Source organism: Pseudorasbora parva, chromosome 14, assembly GCF_024679245.1.
Source record: "Pseudorasbora parva isolate DD20220531a chromosome 14, ASM2467924v1, whole genome shotgun sequence".
Classification (NCBI taxonomy): domain Eukaryota; kingdom Metazoa; phylum Chordata; class Actinopteri; order Cypriniformes; family Gobionidae; genus Pseudorasbora; species Pseudorasbora parva.
Genome location: NC_090185.1, coordinates 38,170,420 through 38,191,854, shown reverse-complemented (window position 1 = coordinate 38,191,854; position 21,435 = coordinate 38,170,420). Strand labels below are relative to the sequence as shown.

The 21,435-nt window shown below is 37.9% G+C and overlaps 1 protein-coding gene across 1 annotated transcript in view; it reads right to left on the bottom strand.

Annotated features, from left to right (window-relative positions):
- mccc1 (methylcrotonyl-CoA carboxylase subunit) overlaps positions 1-10,297 on the bottom strand; it is a 55,220-nt gene extending 44,923 nt beyond the window's left edge. The window contains exons 1-2 of the mRNA XM_067416372.1: positions 10,016-10,297; positions 9,506-9,549 (exon numbers count right to left, since the gene is read on the bottom strand). Coding sequence (XP_067272473.1) covers positions 9,506-9,549; positions 10,016-10,071 — 100 coding nt within the window. The 5' untranslated portion in view covers positions 10,072-10,297. The remainder of the gene's footprint in view (positions 1-9,505; positions 9,550-10,015) is intronic.
- Positions 10,298-21,435: the final 11,138 nt, after the last annotated feature.

Below are 21,435 nucleotides of genomic sequence, written 5' to 3'. Positions count from 1 at the left end.
ATGAGCTCTCCAGGGAGTATCCACTCGACCATTCAATTTATCTTTGTTTAAAATCTTAACAAAAGACATATACATGGATTTACTTGACATTGTGACCAAGTTGTTTGTAAGAGTTCCGTTTAACTCTAGCAAAGGTCCAGTACAGTCTTTAAAATCAGGAGTAAGAATTAATGAAGGGGAGATATCACCACTGTTGGGTTGACAATTTCCATTGCAATAGTCATTACACAAGGAGAGTTCAGTCGGTACAAGTTCACTTTTCCAGTTAGCCAGCAAGCGGCTAACAGTCCTGACTGAACAGACCCCTATGTGAGAGGCCAGTTTTTCAGCGTTAGACAAGTTCGGCCCTGTTAAATCCAAGACATGTTTCAAAGTAACAGTTCCTGCTGAGATAAAACGCTGTGCCATAAAAGACCCATTGAAGTTTTCAACGTTGAATCGTGTCCCATACAGCACTGGTTCTTTCAACAACCAAAACAATGAATCGTCGCTTGTCCTTAACTTCTGAAACATCCCCCACACAGCAAACAGTCCTTGATAGAACTTGGGAAGATTACCAAGTTTGTGAGTCTTCAGATCCATTAAAAACAAAGACTGAACTAGACCCATATTTCCACCTTGGCTCAATATAGTATGGGCCACGGGTCTCCAGACAAGGTTTTCTGGTCCAACAAGCAGTCTCTGTATAAACTGGAGCCTGAAAGTAGCACCTCTACTAGCCAGATGAATTAGTCCATGGCCTCCTTCTTCCTTTGGCAAAAACAACAGACATTGTGGGACCCAATGTAACTGATCCCAAAAAAAATTAACTAAAACTGCTTGTATTTTTGCCAGCAACTGTGGAGGAGGATCTACACACATCAAGCGATGCCATAACATAGATGACACCAAGTTGTTGACCACTAATACACGACCCTTAAACGACATTTGTGGTAAGATCCACTTCCATTTTTTAAGACGTCCTTCGATCTTTTCTAAGACATTGTCCCAATTTTTGCAAACAACTGAATTATCTCCTAAAAACACACCAAGATACTTAAAACCACCCTTGACCCAGGATAACCCATTTGGTAAAACAGTCTTATTTTCTAACTCGCCACCAAAAACTATGGCTTCACTCTTTCCCCAGTTGATTTTTGCAGATGACAAAACACTGAAATCATTTATACATTCAACAAGAATATTTATGTCATCTTGATTTTTAACAAAAATCACCACATCATCAGCGTAGGCAGATAGTTTAAGAACTGAGTTACAACCAGGAAAGGTTACCCCTTGGATGAGACCTCTTATTTTATGTAGGAAAGGTTCAATAGCTATTGAATAAAGCATTCCAGAGAGAGAACAGCCCTGTCGTATTCCCCTCTGAACTAGGGCTGTAACGATACACCAAACCCATGATTCGGTTCGTATCACGATTTTTGACCCACGGTACGATACAAACCTCGATATGGGGGGGACAAAACAGTTTTATTCTGTACAGTATTCTGTAGCCTATTTTGCCGTCAATACCATATATCTGTATGGTCAATAGGCTACTGCCGACATTTTCTTTGCGGTACCAATAAGCAATATATATTACCATGAAGTATAGGGCCTCCTGTACATCAATACCAACAGAAGCGCCGCGTCAGACACGCTTCTGGTGTGCAAAGAAAGAGAAAACGCCACGCAGCCGCCCCACGGATGACACGCAACAGAAACGCCACGCTCACACCACGTTGCCAGCCGGTTGGGGAAGCTTCTTGAAACACTTACGGCAAATTGTGTGGGTCTTGTCAACTACACGATTGCCATCCTTGTTCTCCACCGGGTAGCTGAAATGTTGCCATACTGCTGACTTAAAAGTTGGACCTGGACAGGAAGGATAATTCTGGGAGTTGGAAGGGGTGTGTCGCGATTCTGCCTCCTCACATCGCGATACAGGTTCGTGGACCTGCGTATTGCGATTTCGATTTCATATCGCATATCGTTACAGCCCTACTCTGAACCTTAAAAGGAGCACTTAAACCCCCATTTATCTTTAATAAACTTTCAATATCCTTGTATAAGACCTGGATCATGGCTATAAATGTTGGATTAAAACCAAAAACTTCCAATGTTTGCCACAAATATTGGTGCTCAACCCTGTCGAACGCCTTTTCTTGGTCGATTGAAATTAATCCAAGTTCACAACCCAGAGAGCTAGAGAGATCCAACACGTCGCGAATTAAAATAATATTATCAGATATTAACCTGTTTGGAATACAATAGGTCTGGTCCACATGTATAATTTGTTCCATAACTTTTTTCAATCTCATGGCTAATACTTTAGAGAGCAGCTTATAATCAGTCGACAATAACGCTACTGGTTGCCAATTTTTAATCTCTTGCAGATCCCCTTTCTTAGGAAGAAGAGTAAGGATTGCCCTTCTGCAGCTTAGTGGTAAAAAACCATTTTCAAGGCTGTTTTTTAATACAAGTGACAAGTCTTTACTGATTTCTTTCCAAAAAACTTTATAAAAATCCACGGGAATCCCATCCATACCTGGGGCCTTACCACTCTCTAAGCTCTGCAATGCTGTGTATAATTCAGATTCAGAGATTGGGCCACCCAGCTCTTTATTAGTCTCCTCTGAAACCTGTGGTAGTCCCTCATAAAAGGACTGTGCTATATCTAATGCCTCTTGAGACTCTTTCTTAAACAATTTTTCATAAAAATCAACAGCACATTTCCGAATCTCTGCAGATTCATGTAAAACTTGTCCAGTGTTGTTTCGCAACGAATGCATAAGTCTCTTTTGCCCATTTTTTCGTTCTAGGGCGAAAAAAAAATGAGAGGGAGCATCCATTTTAACTATATTTCGAAAACGTGAACGAACCAGCGCACCTTGAGCAGAAAAGCCTAACAGGTTAGCCAAAGCTACTTTTTTATTTTTGAGGACTTTAAAATGTTCTTCATCTCCTGTGGAGTCTGCCAACTCTTGCAACTCTAATATTTCGCTCTCTAGATCTTTCATCGATCTGGTCAAATCTTTTGTCACATTTAAAGTATAGTGTAAACAAAGCTGTTTGATTTTACTCTTTCCTATGTCCCACCACTGATTCAAAGAGACATATTCAGATTTTGTCTGTTTAAAACCATCCCAAAAAAACTTAAAAGTATCTCTGAATACACTGTCATCAAGCAGAGCAACATTAAAGTGCCAAAAAGCACTGTTACATTTTACATCTTTGATAAAAACAAAACATTGAACAAGAGAATGATCAGAAATACCGACAGGATGTATTGAACAATTTCTTAATACATTTGTTTGGTTTTTAAAACAATAAAATCTATCCAGTCTAGCTAGAGACAGATAATTATCCTTAACGTGCGCCCAGGTGTACTGGCGCTGAAATGGATAGAAAAACCTCCAAATATCACATAAACCATTTGATTCAATTAACTTGATTAGACATTTTCTGCTGGGACCATGCGGTTCTATGTGATTTCTATCAACATTTGCAGCCGTACAGTTGAAATCTCCCCCCAGGATCATATTACAGTCGTCAGGACAATTCTTTATCACATTATCTAAAATGTTAAGAAAGACCACCCTTTCAGTTCCCTCAGTTGGAACATACACATTGATAAAGATCAATTTTACATTTTCAAAGCAAGCATTAATCTTCAACAACCTCCCTTTAATAATTTCCTCAATATCAAAAGAAATTGGCATAAATTCTTTAGCAAACAAGATGCCAACACCACCACTGTTATTGCTTTTATGACTAAGACACACTTCTCCATCCCATTCCTTCATCCAATCTGCTTCATCGTCTACTGTACTGTGGGTTTCTTGCAGAAATACCACATTAAGTTGTCTCATTTTAAGTAGATTAATAAGAGCAGCTCTCTTCACCTCCTCCCTGGCCCCGTTGATGTTTAAAGATCCTAGCTTTACTTCACACATGTTAAGTAAGTAAGAGCAATGGGATTGCCATTTTATCAAACCAGAGAGGAGAACACAAAGGAATGAGAAGAAACGCACAAACCAATTAACCATCGTTGGCTATTTGCGATCTAACTTTAAGCATCAATTTCTTGAGACGATATGTTTCTTGATCACTAAAAAATAACTGATCAGCCCTATCAGTATTTTTCATAAACAACTTGACTGAATCGAGAAACATCTTTAAATCCGGGAAGAACTCGTCAACTCTAACTGACCTCATGCCTTTAGTGTCCTGTAAGAATGAACGGAGTTTAGTGAAAGGGTAAACGCTCTCTGCATCCACCTGTGTGTCAGCACCAAACTCACACACACTCTCCTGTGTGTCCATTAAACCCTCTTCAAACTTCGAACCGTGTGCTAACACCACCTTTGATACTTTACTCGCCTGATCTGCATCCGTCTTATTGTCTAACTCTTTTCTTTTCATCGATTGTTTGGCCAGATCCTTATCACACACTACATTCTCCTCATCACACAACGCTGATTCAGCTATTCTAGTAGCAATGTGAACAGTATTAGCGCCTACCTTTGGGTCTCGTTGAACTTCCACGTCTGTTTGCTTACTCTTTAACTCCTCCACAACTTCTTTCTCCAGATTTCTAGCATCACTTTCCTCCCTCGTTGAAGGTATATTTCCTTGTTTTGTACCTGAAGCGGTGACTCCGCTCGTACTCGGCTGCTCCACCGCACTAGCGGTTGTCTCAGCTAACGCGACCCTCTCCGGGCACGAGCGAATCAGATGGCCTACCGTTCCGCACCCAAAACATTTCATTAATTCTGATGTTACATGTACGGTATAATCATAACCATCAATTTTAAACTTAAACACCAAGTTCAGCTCCTCGTCATTGTTTTTAAGTACCATAAGTACCTGCCTCCTAAAAGACATAACATGTTTTAAATGAGGTGACTTACAACCCATGGGGATCATTCTAATCGGAGTCACTAGCTGTCCGTGTCTCTGTAACTCTTTAGCCAAAACTTCATTTTTTAGAAAAGGAGGGGCGTTAGAGATGATAATCTTTTTAGCAGGATTCACCAAAGAGAGAACAGGTATAAAAGTGCCTTGAATTACCACTCCATTCTCAATTAACTGATTTGCTTTATCAATATCATCTAAAAAAATCACAACGGCGCCGTTCATCCGCGAAGCTGATTTAATGCTACCATAACCAACTTCTTCACCGACCGCTAAACTACAGTCCTCTACCGAACAGCCGGCCGGCGGAGACAGCTTAATGGCGTGCCGGCGCGTGAGCTCAGTCAAGCCGAGCCGATCGCCCGCAGCCATGCTGCAACCGCTGCTCTTCAAACAACTCACTAAAACCTGCACTAAATATCAAACAACAACAACAAACTAAAAACAAAAAATAAAACAAAAAAATAAAACAGAGAAAAAGATGGGGAAAAACCACTCAAACCACCACGCGCTCTACACGCTCAGTCTCACCATTCACTCAGAGAGAGAGAGAGAGAGAGAGAGAGAGAGAGAGAGAGAGAGAGAGAGAGAGAGAGAGAGAGAGAGAGAGAGAGAGAGAGAGAGAGAGAGAGAGAGAGAGAGAGAGAGAGAGAGAGAGAGAGAGAGAGAGAGAGAGAGAGAGATGGTTAGTGTTGTTTATTGGTGTTGGTAGCAGGTTTTTGAGGCCTTCAGCCCAGAGGATGGTGGCACCTTAACATGAGCACGGTCGCGCTGAAATGAGCTGTGGTTTACAACAGAGATTATTTTACTCTCAAATAATCTTAGACAAGCTGACTATGATTATTGTTTGCTATATCAGTATGGTTGTATTTTTTCCTCTCTTTATGACAGCGGAAACAACTCCCACACCAATACACCATCATTTTTTAGCCATACAGATAGGCTAAGTACAACAGTCTTTATTTCAAATATGTATTTTGTTTATTAAAAGCAAAGTTTTTAATTTCAAAAGCATTTCTGAATTCAGTTAAAATAACAAAATGTAAAAAAGAATGTTTTGCCACCATGCAAAATTTAATTAATGCTTGAATAACACCTATGTCTCCTTTCCATTAAAAATAATGGCTAGTGCAGTGGCGTGGCATAATTTTTGCAATTGCTTGAACATGTTAAACACATCTAATTATTTCTGTAATACATTTTAATTTTAATTTAGCAACTTATATAAAGTATTACAATATACAATTTATGTTTAAATTTTATGTTAAAACTAGTGTAGGAAAAAGCAAATGTAAAATATATTATTCAATTTGAATTATTATTTTGCTCCAAATGTTGCACACATGGTATGGAAAATGTAAATGTAAATTTTGAAATGCATTGCCATTTTACATATTGCATTGCAAATTTTATATCGCTACACTTCAGCTTCCATAAATAGGGGTGAGCACGAATATATTTGATCTGTAATTAATGTTCGAAAAATAAAAATAGTATTGAAATTTTACTATATTGCTTCGCTGGCCGTAAATGCAGTGAATCCATTATACATCCCTCTAAATCTCGCAGTTATAACTAAATCCACTGGGTGGTGCTGTGGAGCGTGTTAATAACTCGACTGTATTTGATCACTAATGTCGTCTGCCTCGTGATGTTTGGAATTACTTAAATGAAAATGATCTTACAAAATGGAGTTACTTTTTATAAATTAATTAATGAAAGTGAGTTTTTAAAAAAAATCGCATCCAAACACCAGTCAAATGAGGACAGCTGTCCATCACCGCATTCACGAGTGCAGGTGAGCACAGTTGTTCACTAAGAGCGCAATAACATATAATAGCAAAATGCATTTCATGCAAATCATGATTGAGACAAGGCTTTGTTGAGGGATTAAGAACAGAAAACACAAAGTGCTGTCAGAAACTTAACTTAACACCGTTATCTTTGTGTCTCTGCATCTGTCATCGGGGCTTCAGTTGCCAACTAACGGTACTTCAGCGAGCAATATTGGATTCACTGAGCGAGGCCATGGCGTGAATCACAGAATGTGACGTTGGAATCAGAACGTAAACGTTCTTGGGTGGAGGGAATATCTGTATTTTACCCAGATACAGCAAATCTATTTTATGATTGGCTGTTCGGTCTCTATTTTTATTAGATCAACAGGTGTGTGGCAGTGCCGTCAGATCTCTATGGGGAACTCGCTTGATTCCTCTAATAGCGAGCGTTACCCTGGCGATTTCTCTGCGTGAGAAATACAAGGTGTGGCGTGTGAGCGTGTGAACGGGTTGAAATGCGTGTGTCTCACGCCCAATGCGTGAGACTTGAGAGCTCTGTGTAGCACTCCTTGCACACGTGAGTTATTGCAGGCGCATACGTTATCATATCGGCATAATGTTTTCATATCGACCGATGCCGATTTTTTATATTTTAAGCGTTTATCGGCCGATTCCGATGTCGTGCCGATAATATCGTGCATCCCTAAAAATTAGTTTGTAAAAAAAAATATTCTCTAATATTTAGTGAATGATTTGATTGAAAGCAGTGGTTCTTGAGGCACAGATGTTCAGAATGAGCAGACCTAACAAATGATATAAATATATTTATCATAGGATCATAGATGGAAAACACTATTTACAGTCAATTCAGGCAATTTACCCTAGGAAATATTTGTTTGTTTAAAGCTTTTTAACAGTTATAGTGCCACCTATGGTCCAATCTCCATAAAACTTTGCCTTCTTAAGAGTCATACATTGACCAGGCATAATTTTTTTTTTTTATGCATTCACCTTTAATGTGTCTATTTACAATGAACTAAATTTTAACTGCTTCTGAATCACATTGTGTGAGGTAAACCATTTATTTAGGTGAACATCAATTTGATATTTTTGTATGAATTGTCTTTGTAAGCAAAATGCACTTATTTCTGAACACAGCATTTAATAAAATGAAGGTGGAACATGAACTTGACTAGAACTTGATTTGATTCTTACAATGAACTGTATAAGCAGGTTTTTACTAAGCCAAACAGCATTATTAATGATATATTTATTAAGTTTAGTTTCAGAAATCAAACCCTCTTCTTAACGGAGCACAAATTAACAGATTAACTAAACTCGACAGTTTCTCTTCACTCCTTTACTCACCTGGCATAACATTATGACCACCATCCTAATATTGTGTTGGTTCCACTATTGCGGCCAAAACAGCCCTGACCTGTCGAGACATGGACTCCACTAGACCCCTGAAGGTGTGCTGTGGTATCTGGCACCAAGAAATTAGCAGCAGATCCTTTAAGACCTGTAAGTTGCGAGGTGGTGCCTCCATGGATCATACTTGTTTGTTCAGCACATCCCACAGATGCTCGATTGGATTGAGATCTGGGGAATTTGGAGGCCAAGTCAACACCTCAAACTCGGTGTGCTCCTCAAACCATTCCTGAAGCATTTGTGCTTTTTGGTAGACGCATTATCCTGCTGAAAGAGGCCACAGCAAAACATTGCCCAAAGCATCACACTGCCTCCGCCGGCTCGCCTTCTTCCCATAGTGCATCCTGGGGCCATGTGTTCCCCGGGTAAGCGACGCACACAAAAGGCCATCCATGTGATGTAAAAGAAACCATGATTCCTCAGACCAGGCCGCCTTCTTCCATTGCTCCGTGGTCCAGTTCTGATGCTCACGTGCCACTGTTGGTGCTTTCGGCGGGGTCAGGGGTCAGCATGGGCACCCTGACTGGTCAGCGGCTATGCCGCTCCATACGCAACAAACTGAGATGCTCTGTGTATTCTGACACCTTTCTATCAGAACCAGCATTAACTTCTGGAGCAGTTTGAACTCCAGTAGCTCATCTATTTCGCTCCCCACGTGCATCAATGAGCCATGACCCTGTGGCCGGTTCTCCACTGTTCCTTCCTTGGAGCACTTTTGATAGAGACTGACCACTGCAGACCGGGAACAGCCCACAAGAGCTGCAGTTTTGGAGATGCTCTGACCCAGTCGTCTAGCCATCACAATTTGGCCCTTGTCAAACTCACTCAAATCCTTACGCTTGCCCATTTTTCCTGCTTCTAACACATCAACTTTGAGGACAAAATGTTCACTTGCTGCCTAATATATCCCACCCACTAACAGGAGCCGAGATGAGGAGATCATCAGTGTTTACTTCACCTCTCAGTGTTATTATGCCTGATCAGTGTATGTCATATTTGCTCACCTCTGATTTTCTGTTTAAGATTTTATAGGCTTTTGAGAATATTTTGCCACACATTTTCTAAATGACCCTGTTTTAGATACCCCAACTTTTTGGGGGATAATTATACATCTAGACTCCAGAGAATTTAACTGCATTGGTTTTATTCAGATTGATCAAAAACTTTAGGACTAGTTTGAAAAAGTTTTTGTACATAATTGCAAATATTTAATGAGCGATTTGATTGACAGGACACATAAGTCTCTAGGCCCTACGGTTTGGTCTGCCTGCACGATCAGTTTTTAACAGCAGAAGAAAAATTATGAAAATCCTTACAATTGCAATAGGATTTTGAACCCCAATTGAACCCCTAATAACATTCCCCTGTAAATAAACAGAAAAGGTCATGATAGGTCTTACCCACAGACGCATGTCTGAAGGATCCTTTGGTCCAGATCAGTGTCCTGCAGTAAAGAGACAGCATGAGATCTGAGCACTGGCTTTGTTTAGTAAACACTCTGAATGGAGTCAAGGGCAAACACATCTGCAGAGGTCATGAATGTAATGTCAAACATACGTATCTATCACTGAGAGATGCTTAATAACACCAAAACAACACACACATATTAATAACTGCTCACTGAGCTCGTCTTCAGTCACCTTGAACAAAATATAAACATTCATAAACAACAATCACACGTGTTCTACCCCATATATGACTTCAAATCTGCATTTAGACTTAAAGATAAGAGTGCAATGAGATTTAAAGGTCCCAGTGCATAAGTTTGATAGAGAAATAAATGTGCTCCTTGAAGTTTGAATGTCATATGTTACTTCTGGTGCAGACACTGAACTCTGAACACAGACAACTTTGATGAACACCTACATGTGCTCTTTACATGATATACAATAGAGTATATTGTGACTTACAGCAGGTGTTTGTTTACAGCTCTGTCGATGTTAGTTTTCAGAAACACCGCAGCCATGATCACTGTTAGCAAATGACAAGTGCAGCTACTCGACTCCTGCTCTGAAACAGCGCATTAATCTCATATATTTCATGGGTTCACAGCTCCATTCTCATAACATTCATAGATTAATTCTAAACATGTATACTGTGTTCAACTAATCCGTGTGAAATGTCATTAAAACGATAATACGTGTAGCGGCAGCAATAGCGAACCCATTAAGTTTGTCCTCTTTATATTACCGTACTTCTAGCGGCCAATCAGAAAAGAGAGATTGGAGGCGGGGACTGACGTAGGTGTGTGGGGATTGTGGGATATGAAGTGAATTAAGACACCAGCGTCTTCACTGAAACAAAATATTACTTTTTGATAATATATACCTGCTTGACAGCATAATAGACTTATATTTACATAAGATTTAAAGCCACACCAGCCTATTATGGAGTATGAAACCTTCAAACAATAAATTATTTATTTGCACATTTAGTTAAACGTTTATTTATGTAGGATTTTGTTTATTTATTTGCGCATTTTTTGTGTCATCAAATGGTGTCGTACACCGCCGTCTGCTGTTTAATTGGCACCCTCTCATTAGGCAAAATAAATACGAAACTACGTTCATAAACGAATAGCTAAACAGTTAAAAGCAGAAAAGGGTCAACTCTCAGTTTAAAATTTCATTAAAAAAAAAAATCCCCCAACATTTGTTTTATTTAATCATTTATACTCTCGCACATTTTTAATTAGTTTTATATGTGGATTCGTGTAGGCTATTTATTTGCACATTTATTTATTTATGTAGAGTTTTGTGTTATATATATATAGCCTAAACCAGTTTGTTTTAATCTTATTTGTTTATTTTATTATCATATCCCATATCACACTCAAAGGTTTATTTTTCCAGGAGACGTTTCCTATATAATGTACACTCGATTTCAATAATAAAAATACATAGCCTATGTCATCACCTTACATGTGACGTGAAAGCAAAATGAATGACAAAAAATAATAATAAACTTATAGACGAGTTTCCCGGGCACTTCCGGTTTACTTCCTGTTTCTGCCAAGAACTTCCGGCCTGCGCTGAGTAGTGTTGTAAAAATGGCGTTAGAATGGCAACATTCGACCGAAAAGCTCGTTAAAAATGGTGTTTTGACCATTCTGCATCCGTTGGCAGAGTGACAGGATAATGGCGGCCCGCCTATTTCACTCAGGAAACTCGTCTATACAGCAACATAAATGATTGCAGAACTGTCCCGCAGGTGGCGATATACACTAGGAATATAAACACGCATGTCCCGCGAAATCAGTCCCCACATCCAGTAGGCTATAAATTAAACTGTATATTCTGCTTTGTTAAATAATAATAGGTAAATATGCAGGTAAATTAAGTTACAAAGTATTTTTACAGCAGCACACAAGATTTAAAGTCTTATCTATGAATGTTTGCTGACAAAAGGGCATGTTGTCACACTGAATCTCATATCAAGGGTTGTTGAAAATATACAATCTGTAACTCACTCAGTTCATTCTTCTGCTGTCAGGGCTTCATATTTAAGCTGTTTCAAACATGGTTTTACATCTGCTCTATAGTCTCCACAACCTTTTCACCTTTACTCTTATTGAAGAAAAAAAATCCATGTTATTTTACAAAGAGTGTTTTATATTCATGTGTAATACACTCTCATGAAGAAAAAAAAAGTAGAAAAAAGGTATAGTGGAGGTCAGGGACGTTTCTAGGATTTTTATTTTAGGGGTGCTCAGCCCCCAGTGAAAAATCGTAACACTATTTAGTTTAGGGTCCAACTAATAGCTTACAAACATGCATACCCAGAAGATATTGGCTTTTTATTATTACTTATAAAGCAAATATTAACACTTCACTGCATGGCCATACTGTACATGCATTTATCATACCCAATAATGTAGGCAGGTTTATAGATCCCAAATGTTAGGGTGGTTTGGAGCATGCTCCCCCGAGAACATTTTAATTTCTATGATCTACATGTGTGCATTTTAAGATGCTCTGAAGGCCAAAAATATTAGATAACAATAGCTTGAAAACCATGTCACTGGGCAGTATATTATTTGTCTTTCTTATGTCCACATCTCTCTTTTTCTCTGTTTTTATCTTGCCCTGTCTCTTCCCCTCATAACGCTGAGCTTTGACTGATAGGCCTATAGTTTTTCCATTTTCGTCAGTGAATAAAGTAAACATGGTTTACATATTAATATACTGATATTTATATGTATCATGAATAATGTTCTTAGACACGTTAATTTACTGTTTATTAAAGTTTAAAGTTAAATTCACAATATGAACACATTCATAGCCTACTAATGCCCAATACAGGCTGAAAAAGCTGAGTTTTTTTTTTATTTACTGAATGTTACAAATAGAATTATATTAATTTACAATATATACACATTCATTATTAATCTTATGCATAATCTGATGAAAATGGCTTTGTTAATAGGCTAGCCTTTTTCTTGTTCGTTAAGGCCTAGATTATGAATCACATATATTTTCAGTTAAAAATGGCGAAATTAGACAAAAGTTTATTCATTTGCCTAAAATTGTTTTTCTTTTGTTTAACATTTCTGACTTTGAGCAGCAGCTGTCAAACATGAATGTTTAGTTTAACTGCTTACATTTATCTTACTTGACGTCGAGTTGCGCTGCTAAAATTTGCGCTCAGCCTCAGCAGTTTCTGTGTGACCATAAAGCCCGCCTACTCTGATTTGATTGGTTTTAGCAAATATTTTGACATTGACGAGCGGTGACAGACCAATGACGCTCAGATTTACACACAAACAAACACACACACACACACACAAACAAACACACACCTCTGCTTCTGACGTGCACTGCGCTCTGCTCAGAGCCGCTGCGGATTGGAGAGACTAAAAAGCGGGACGAAGCCGATGCCTCCCGCCAGTTTCATATGTTTTAAAGCTTAATCACATATTTTTTAGGGGGGCTGAGGCATAAGTTTAGGCTGAAGCCCCCCTAAAAAGGGCCTAGCGACGCCCATGGTGGAGGTAGGCCTACAAATTATTTCGTTCTTTGGGGATAAAAGCTCTTATTGAGAATTCAGGTAGCCTACAGAAGTTGATGTTTTATTGAAAATGTTTTATCACCATTATGGAGATCAGTATTTCCTTTAGTTGGGCAGTTTATTCGTTTGTTACTTAGTTTAGACTTACACAGATATCAAGAATCAGCATTATGAAGCTCAACCATGGTGACAAAGCCTACTTAATGCTGCAAAGCATCAGAATCAGAAAGAGCTTTATTGCCAAGTGTGCTTTCACACACAAGGAATTTTTTTTGGTGCTGAAGCTTCCAGTGCACATAAACAATACAATACAACACGGTAATAAAAAAATTCTAAGAATAAAAATATGAAGAAAAATATGAACAGTATAAGGTCACGGTTACGTTTAGTCAGAAGACGTAGATTATGAGCATTTACAGTATTTGGGTGGAGAGAATAAATATAAATAATAAATAATATAAGTAATATAAGTAATCACCTGAGTTTAGGAGATATTGCACTAAAAAGTGGGAATAATTGCACTTACAGGCATTTGCCTTGGGGGGCGGGGGGGGGGTTAACTGTTCAAGAGGGAAATGGCCTGTGGGCCCAGCAAAGCATGCTGGGAGCCGTGAGTTAATACCGTGGTGCATGGGCGTAGGTTTAGGGGGGGACGCTATACACTCTCAGAAAAAAAGGTACAGTGCTGTCACTGGGGCGGTACCCTAAGGTACAAAAGTGAAAAGGTACATCTTTGTACCTACTCACCCCTAAATGGTACGTATTAGTACCGTAAAAGGTACATAACAGTACTTTAAGAGTGCATATTAGTACCTTAAAGGTACATAGTAGAACCTTAAAGGTACATATTAGTACCTTTTTAGTTTTGTACCTTAGGGTACCGCCCCAGTGACAGAAATGTACCTTTTTTTCTGACAGTGTAGCGTCCTATACCTATAGGTACTAGTCCCAATCAATATTTTAAGATGGCAAAATTGTCCCCACCAATATTTTAGCAAACTCCTTCGTGCTGCTATATGGATCGATTCCGTATCTTACCGTATTTACATATGGCAAGCCAAATGGGTCAGAATTACGCTATAGATGAAGCGCGTTTACAGTCAAACGCCGTAAAACACGGCGTTTAAAACAGTATTTGCGCCGCAAAATACGCCGTTGTGATTACAAACGCCGTAAAAAACGCGCGAAAACCATCAAGGACGCCGTATTTTGCGGCGTTTTAGTGTGCCTAAAAAGCGCCGCTTTTTACGCCGTTCAGCTTGCCATATGACGGCGAAAAAAACGCCGCTTTGGTTGCACAGAGCGCGCGTTATTTACCCGCGTTTGCTTGTAGTATAATGAGCCACACCCAGCGATTTTCACAGCCAGTCATTTTAAACGGTTCTCACCCAATCCATGATGAACTAAGTCAGACCAGACAAGTTCAGCACGGATCATTTTAGCCAAAGGAGTGCCTTTGATGGGGTATTTTCATCTACAATAGCCTATAACTCTTTGGATATTTTCATATTTACTTACATTAAACATATTAAAAGATCACAACTCGTTATCATATAGCCTACTTTAATGTAACTTTTGCTAAGATTTCATATTCAGCAATTATCCTACCCCCTAGGCCTTCAACTTGTTACACACTTTTCACGTTAGAGTAGCCTAAACAACTGGATGTTATGTTTCTAAAACGAGAAATCGTCACTAATATAAAAGAACCCGTCCCAGATAGTGTTTACAAGCGGTGCAGCAGTCGATATGGTGTCTGACTCCATAGCGACCGAAATGATCGCCGGTTCGTGCTCCGCTCTTTACAGGTCTGGTTTGAAAGAGTTTAGCCCATTTGCTAAATAAGATATAGGCTATTTTAGTTGACCCTCACTCTAGAAAGAATCCTTTAAAATGAATGAAATTCGTTTTGGCTTCATAACCTATACTATATATAAATGGGCTGTATCATATTTAGCCCATGTTAAATATTATATAGGCTACTTTAGTTGACTCTCACTCTAGAAATAATCCTTTAAAATGAATGATATTCAGAACAGAACAAGAATAAAATATATATATAGCTATGTGTGTGTGTTAAGCCAAAACGAATTTGTTTAAAGTAGAAATGAAACAGAAACGCGAGTTATAGCCTACCTCTCTCAATTGTCACAAATCCAAAGTTTCCATATTCAAGATGTAGGCTATTTGTATGTTAAACTATTTATTATTTACAAGTTTTGTTCTTCGTTTTCCAATACTAGACGACAAGACGACAACAAACATGCGCAAAAGCTTGGCATGAGAACGGGACCGTACACGGACTATTTCAAATAGCATAACTTTTTATGCATTTTGTTGGCTTAATTTTATTTTGACAATGAACAGGCAGTTCGTATACACTACACAGGCTAAACACGGCACATTTCCATCCAGATCCTATAGAGAAATACAATACAATGCAAATTTGTGACGAAGGCGTTTGCCATATCTAAAATATGATCGTTTGGATCGTTTATCCAAAATAAACGACTTGAAAATGGTCCACCGTTTGTGAGTATAGAAGTTTTGTGTTCCACTTTATCAGCTTCTGACTTAAGAAATGTGTGCCATTATTCTTAAAAGTAATGTAAATGGTGTTTGCAACAATAGCTGTTTATTAAACTAGCCTGAGTGTGATTGAGGCTCCCTGTCAATTAATAATTCGTGAATATTTGATGTGGATCTTTTGCATGAAGTTTTATAGGCCTATAACTAAAACAAAACATATTAAAAACATGTATATGCTGTTTGAAATAAATCTGAAATAAAATAAAATATAAATATTAGCCTTGTTGAAAAACTTAATCCGAAAATTAGAAATGTTTCCTTTTGTCATTACACTGTAGCCTATTCATTTCGGGATTATCTTTCAACCAATGCGATCATTATCCATTTATTAACCGACAAAATTATTTTTAATTAGAATTAAATAAGAATCGATAAGTGTCTGTTACCCAATAAAATGACCCCCCCCCCCCAGAATTTTTTTTTGCCTATATGCACAAATAGCAGCAGAAGCAAAGCAGAACATAAGGACTCATCATTATTACGCACCTGCAGCGCTTCTGAACGGAGAAAAAAACGGGATAAATTCATAAGAGTTATGTCTAGGCCTATGCAAAATTTATTTCACTTTATCAAAATTAATGAAAGAAACTGAAACAAGAAGGCCTATATAAAATAAATCAATACATGAAATATATATTGACTTAAATAATTAACAGATTAACAAAACAAAACAAAAAGGAAAAGATATGTGTGACTGGTTCATTATCGTGAGGCGCGACGCTCCTCCAAACAAGTTCACGGAACGGAAACCCAGAAGACAGAAAGCAAATCTTGTTTTCTTTAGGCTATTTTATAGCACAATGTAAGCAAACAATTTTTGCTATTTTAAATAATGTCCTTCTCTTATGTATGACTATTACAGATTTTATTTGTTTCCTCTGCTCTTTTGCACAGGCGCCTCGATCACGCGCACACAACATGCGAACTGTGATGGCATTGCAAACTTGACATCGCAGCCAGTTTATTAACAAAATAAAATACCCAACCTAATAAATAAAAAGTTACACAGCTCAGTTGAAATAGCCAGTAGTAGCCCACACTTCGTGGCATTCAGCGTGAGCACTGCTCCTGAGGTGTTTCCAAGCAGAGACCCGCTCGCAACATGCATGTTTGTCCCGCTCCTGTCCGCGTAGCTACAAGTATAAATAGGTTTTTTTTTCTGCGTGATTTGGCGTGGCAGAATACGCTCAAAGTGCGCTCATAATTCCAAAAAAAGCTCTCATCTCAGTTCAACGCGATCTCACAAAGCTCTGTTATCAATAAAAAACTGCACAATGAATCTTTTTTTATATATAATGTCAAAACTTTCTTTATTATAATCAGAGGATTTTTCAGCATACAGAATTCAGCACTGCACAAAAACTCTTGAGCGGTGAGTGGATTTTTCTCTTAAATGCATCTGTTTGGCATTGCGTTCTAAACATTTGTTGTATCGGCTTTGTTTAACCAATATATTGGTTACATTGCACAACGCGGCAAAAACGTGTTATACCTCCAACTGTAATTTGTTTTGATTTTATAACATTTTATTTGTTTCTAGATGTTTTTATTTTTTTAGATTTTTTTTTATTTTTCTGTGGTCATGCAAATAGTTGTATTCTCCCGAAATCCACACACACACACACACACACACACACACACACACACACACACACACACACACACACACACACACACACACACACACACACACACACGAGTGGCCTACCGCCCGCACTCAGCCATCAAATCTAGTCCCGCGCCACACTTGCGTTGGGTTCCGCGAGTCCCGCGGGAGTGCACTTCTCAAGCACATTTTTGCGCATGTGAAGAGGATGATTTTTTCCCATCAATATTGGGTCGCGAGTTAAGTAGCCAAAGCCTATAATAAATAATGGTTTAGCATCTAAATGTATCACCAATATGGAAACATTTGGATCGAATGAGGGAGTTAGGCTGCGTGAGTCTAACGCTGGTTACTTTCAGTTCCTCATTAAATTATTTCGTTTTGACTTTATATAGTTATAGCCTTCTGTTCTGAATACCGTTACATTTGAAGGATTTGTTGTGGAGTGAGGGGAACTACAATAACCTATGTTTATAGTACAATATTTCGCTTTATTTAGCTTACTGGTATTATTATGAATGCAATCAAATGCGACTTTAGCCTACGTGACTTACTGTTTTTCTCTCTCTTTCAAAAGTCTTGTTGATTAACAGTTAACCATTTAATTAGCGTCCTATAGATATGCCTAGCTATCAAATTAGTGCAGAATCAACTTTCCGTTACGAACGCATCAAGGATCAAAAGCAGTTGTGTGGAAAAGTGCTGAGCTGAATATTTGTGCCATCTAGTGGTTTAATGGAGAATGCAGTCAAATGACCTATTGTATACAAGTATTGTTATGCTTGGCTTGACTAATTTGAATGTAAATGGTTGTTAGGCCTATATAAAAAAAAAAAAGAGCAAAATATTTTAGTCCTCATATTACAAATTTATTTTTGGATATAACGAAATGTAATGTTATTTTACTAGATAATCAACGAAATATTAATAAAACATGAATGTAAGTAAACAATTTTCAATATTTTCAAGTCGTCTGTTTTACTTTAAAAGGGGCGATTGAAAGGGCAAAATATTAATCCATAGGTTATGAAGCCAAAACGAATTTGTTTAAAGCAGAAATATATATATATATATATATATATATATATATATATATATATATATATATATATATATATATATATATATATATATATATATATATATAATTCTTTTTCTGTTCTGAATATCATTCATTTTAAAGGATTATTTCTAGAGTGAGAGTCAACTAAAGTAGCCTATATAATATTTAACATGGGCTAAATATGATACAGCCCATTTATATATAGTATAGGTTATGAAGCCAAAACGAATTTCATTCATTTTAAAGGATTCTTTCTAGAGTGAGGGTCAACTAAAATAGCCTATATCTTATTTAGCAAATGGGCTAAACTCTTTCAAACCAGACCTGTAAAGAGCGGAGCACGAACCGGCGATCATTTCGGTCGCTATGGAGTCAGACACCATATCGACTGCTGCACCGCTTGTAAACACTATCTGGGACGGGTTCTTTTATATTAGTGACGATTTCTCGTTTTAGAAACATAACATCCAGTTGTTTAGGCTACTCTAACGTGAAAAGTGTGTAACAAGTTGAAGGCCTAGGGGGTAGGATAATTGCTGAATATGAAATCTTAGCAAAAGTTACATTAAAGTAGGCTATATGATAACGAGTTGTGATCTTTTAATATGTTTAATGTAAGTAAATATGAAAATATCCAAAGAGTTATAGGCTATTGTAGATGAAAATACCCCATCAAAGGCACTCCTTTGGCTAAAATGATCCGTGCTGAACTTGTCTGGTCTGACTTAGTTCATCATGGATTGGGTGAGAACCGTTTAAAATGACTGGCTGTGAAAATCGCTGGGTGTGGCTCATTATACTACAAGCAAACGCGGGTAAATAACGCGCGCTCTGTGCAACCAAAGCGGCGTTTTTTTCGCCGTCATATGGCAAGCTGAACGGCGTAAAAAGCGGCGCTTTTTAGGCACACTAAAACGCCGCAAAATACGGCGTCCTTGATGGTTTTCGCGCGTTTTTTACGGCGTTTGTAATCACAACGGCGTATTTTGCGGCGCAAATACTGTTTTAAACGCCGTGTTTTACGGCGTTTGACTGTAAACGCGCTTCATCTATAGCGTAATTCTGACCCATTTGGCTTGCCATATACAAGCAAAATGACGCGTCCCGCCGTATCAAACCAATACGGGACGCGATGCACAAGATTGGGTTTTAGCAGCGCTTCCATAGCGACGGAGTCTCGAGAGCATGCGCTGTCGGGACGCGATGCACAAGATTGGGTTTTAGCAGCGCTTCCATAGCGACGGAGTCTCGAGAGCATGCGCTGTAAACTTGCGCGCTTTTTTAAAAACATGTCGAGCTCGCGTCCACCGTTTAAACGCAAGAGGATTTCCAGATATAGGGCTGAATAGAAAAAAAAGGTATCAGTGAGTCTGTCCAGTAACTTACGATGAACCTAAGGAAAACTGCAACCTTTGCAGAGAAGCATTTCAGTGTCTCAGACTGTCTGACTGAAAGCAGCAGTGATGACGGACACATCCTTGCTTCTAGGTAGGCCTATTGTTTTTTAATGGATAATATATTAATATAATATTCCATACATTATCAAAGCTTGGCAGACTTATTTTTCTAGTCATTAGACCGGTTAATTAATAGATTATAGCCTAATTAATGTTATTAATTTATCATAGCTATAGGCTATATTAATAATAAATAATCCTGTCATATAAAGTTTGACATTTAAAAAATATTTAGATAAAAATGTGACAAATAATTGCATAATAATATAGTCATAATAGTAAATTAATAAAGAAAATTTAATTTAATGTTTGAATTTCAGAACATTTTTTTCAGTAAAGTGGTTACTGGTTCAAAATGACTGCTTAAAGAGACAGTGCACCCAAAAATGAAAAATCTGTCAATTTCCTTTTTAAACCTGTATACATTTCTTTGTTATGTTGAATTCCTACCATGGAAGTCAATGGTGCCCCCAAAGCAGCCTGGTTACAAACTTCCTTTAAAATATCTTCTTTTGTGTTCAGCAGAACAGAGAAACTCGTACAGGTTTGGAACATCATGAGGGCGATTAAATGATGACAGGATTTTTATTCTTGGGTGAGCCATCCCTTTAAAGTGCACCAATATTGGCTATTAAAGAGTTCTTTAGAAATAAATAAAATAATCAAATGTAAATTAATATAAAATGTGTTCTGTTGCAAGTTTGCATAGGCCTACTTGATTCCATGTTTATTGTTGAGCTGTTGTCCTTGTTTAATTGTCACTCTTATCACTACTATCACTCTTTAAATGCCAAGTTCATAAATGATTTTCAAAAACTGATTCAAAACTGGTTTGGAAAAAAAAACGTACAAACAAAATAACTTATTTTCAATATAAAAAGTGATTGGGCATGATTATGTAGCATTAAGGCTTTAAAATAAAAAAATGTGGTTATAATGGAAGTCAATGGGGCAAAAACAGCCACAAACAGTAAATGAGGGAGAAACAAACTGATCCTGTACAAAAACTAACAATGCATCAAATCTAAAGTTGTTACTAATCTTTGACATGCTCAATAATGTGATAAGATGTGATAATAAATCCAGTCCACAATCATTTTTTAAATTTAAAATAAGTAATTTTGTGTGCATGTTGTGTTTTTTTTTCCAAATCACTTTTGAAAATAATTTATGAACTTGACAATTAAAGAGTATTTTGTCTTTTATTATTATTATGGTACTGGATTGGGCTGAAAAGCCTCATAAATTAATAATCGTTCATTCCTAAACTATGTTGCATTTCCATACTCAGTAATAAATAATAGACTATATAATCTGGGCAAACCTGGTGGGATGTCCCCACCAAAGCTGAGACCAAACCTACGCCCTTGCCGTGGTGGCTTATTAGGGTTGGAGCTAAACTCTGGAGAACATCAGCAGCTCTCTAGGACCGAACCTGCCTACCCCTGATTTAGCGGAACACATTTAAGGTCCCACCCCAGTGCTCAATTTTGTACTTTTTTTTGAGAGTGTTCCTGCATTGTCATGGCTCAAAATCTTCAGACATCAGAATGACAGTAGTCCATAAAAAGGGACTTTTTTTACAATGAACACACTGACAACAGTCAC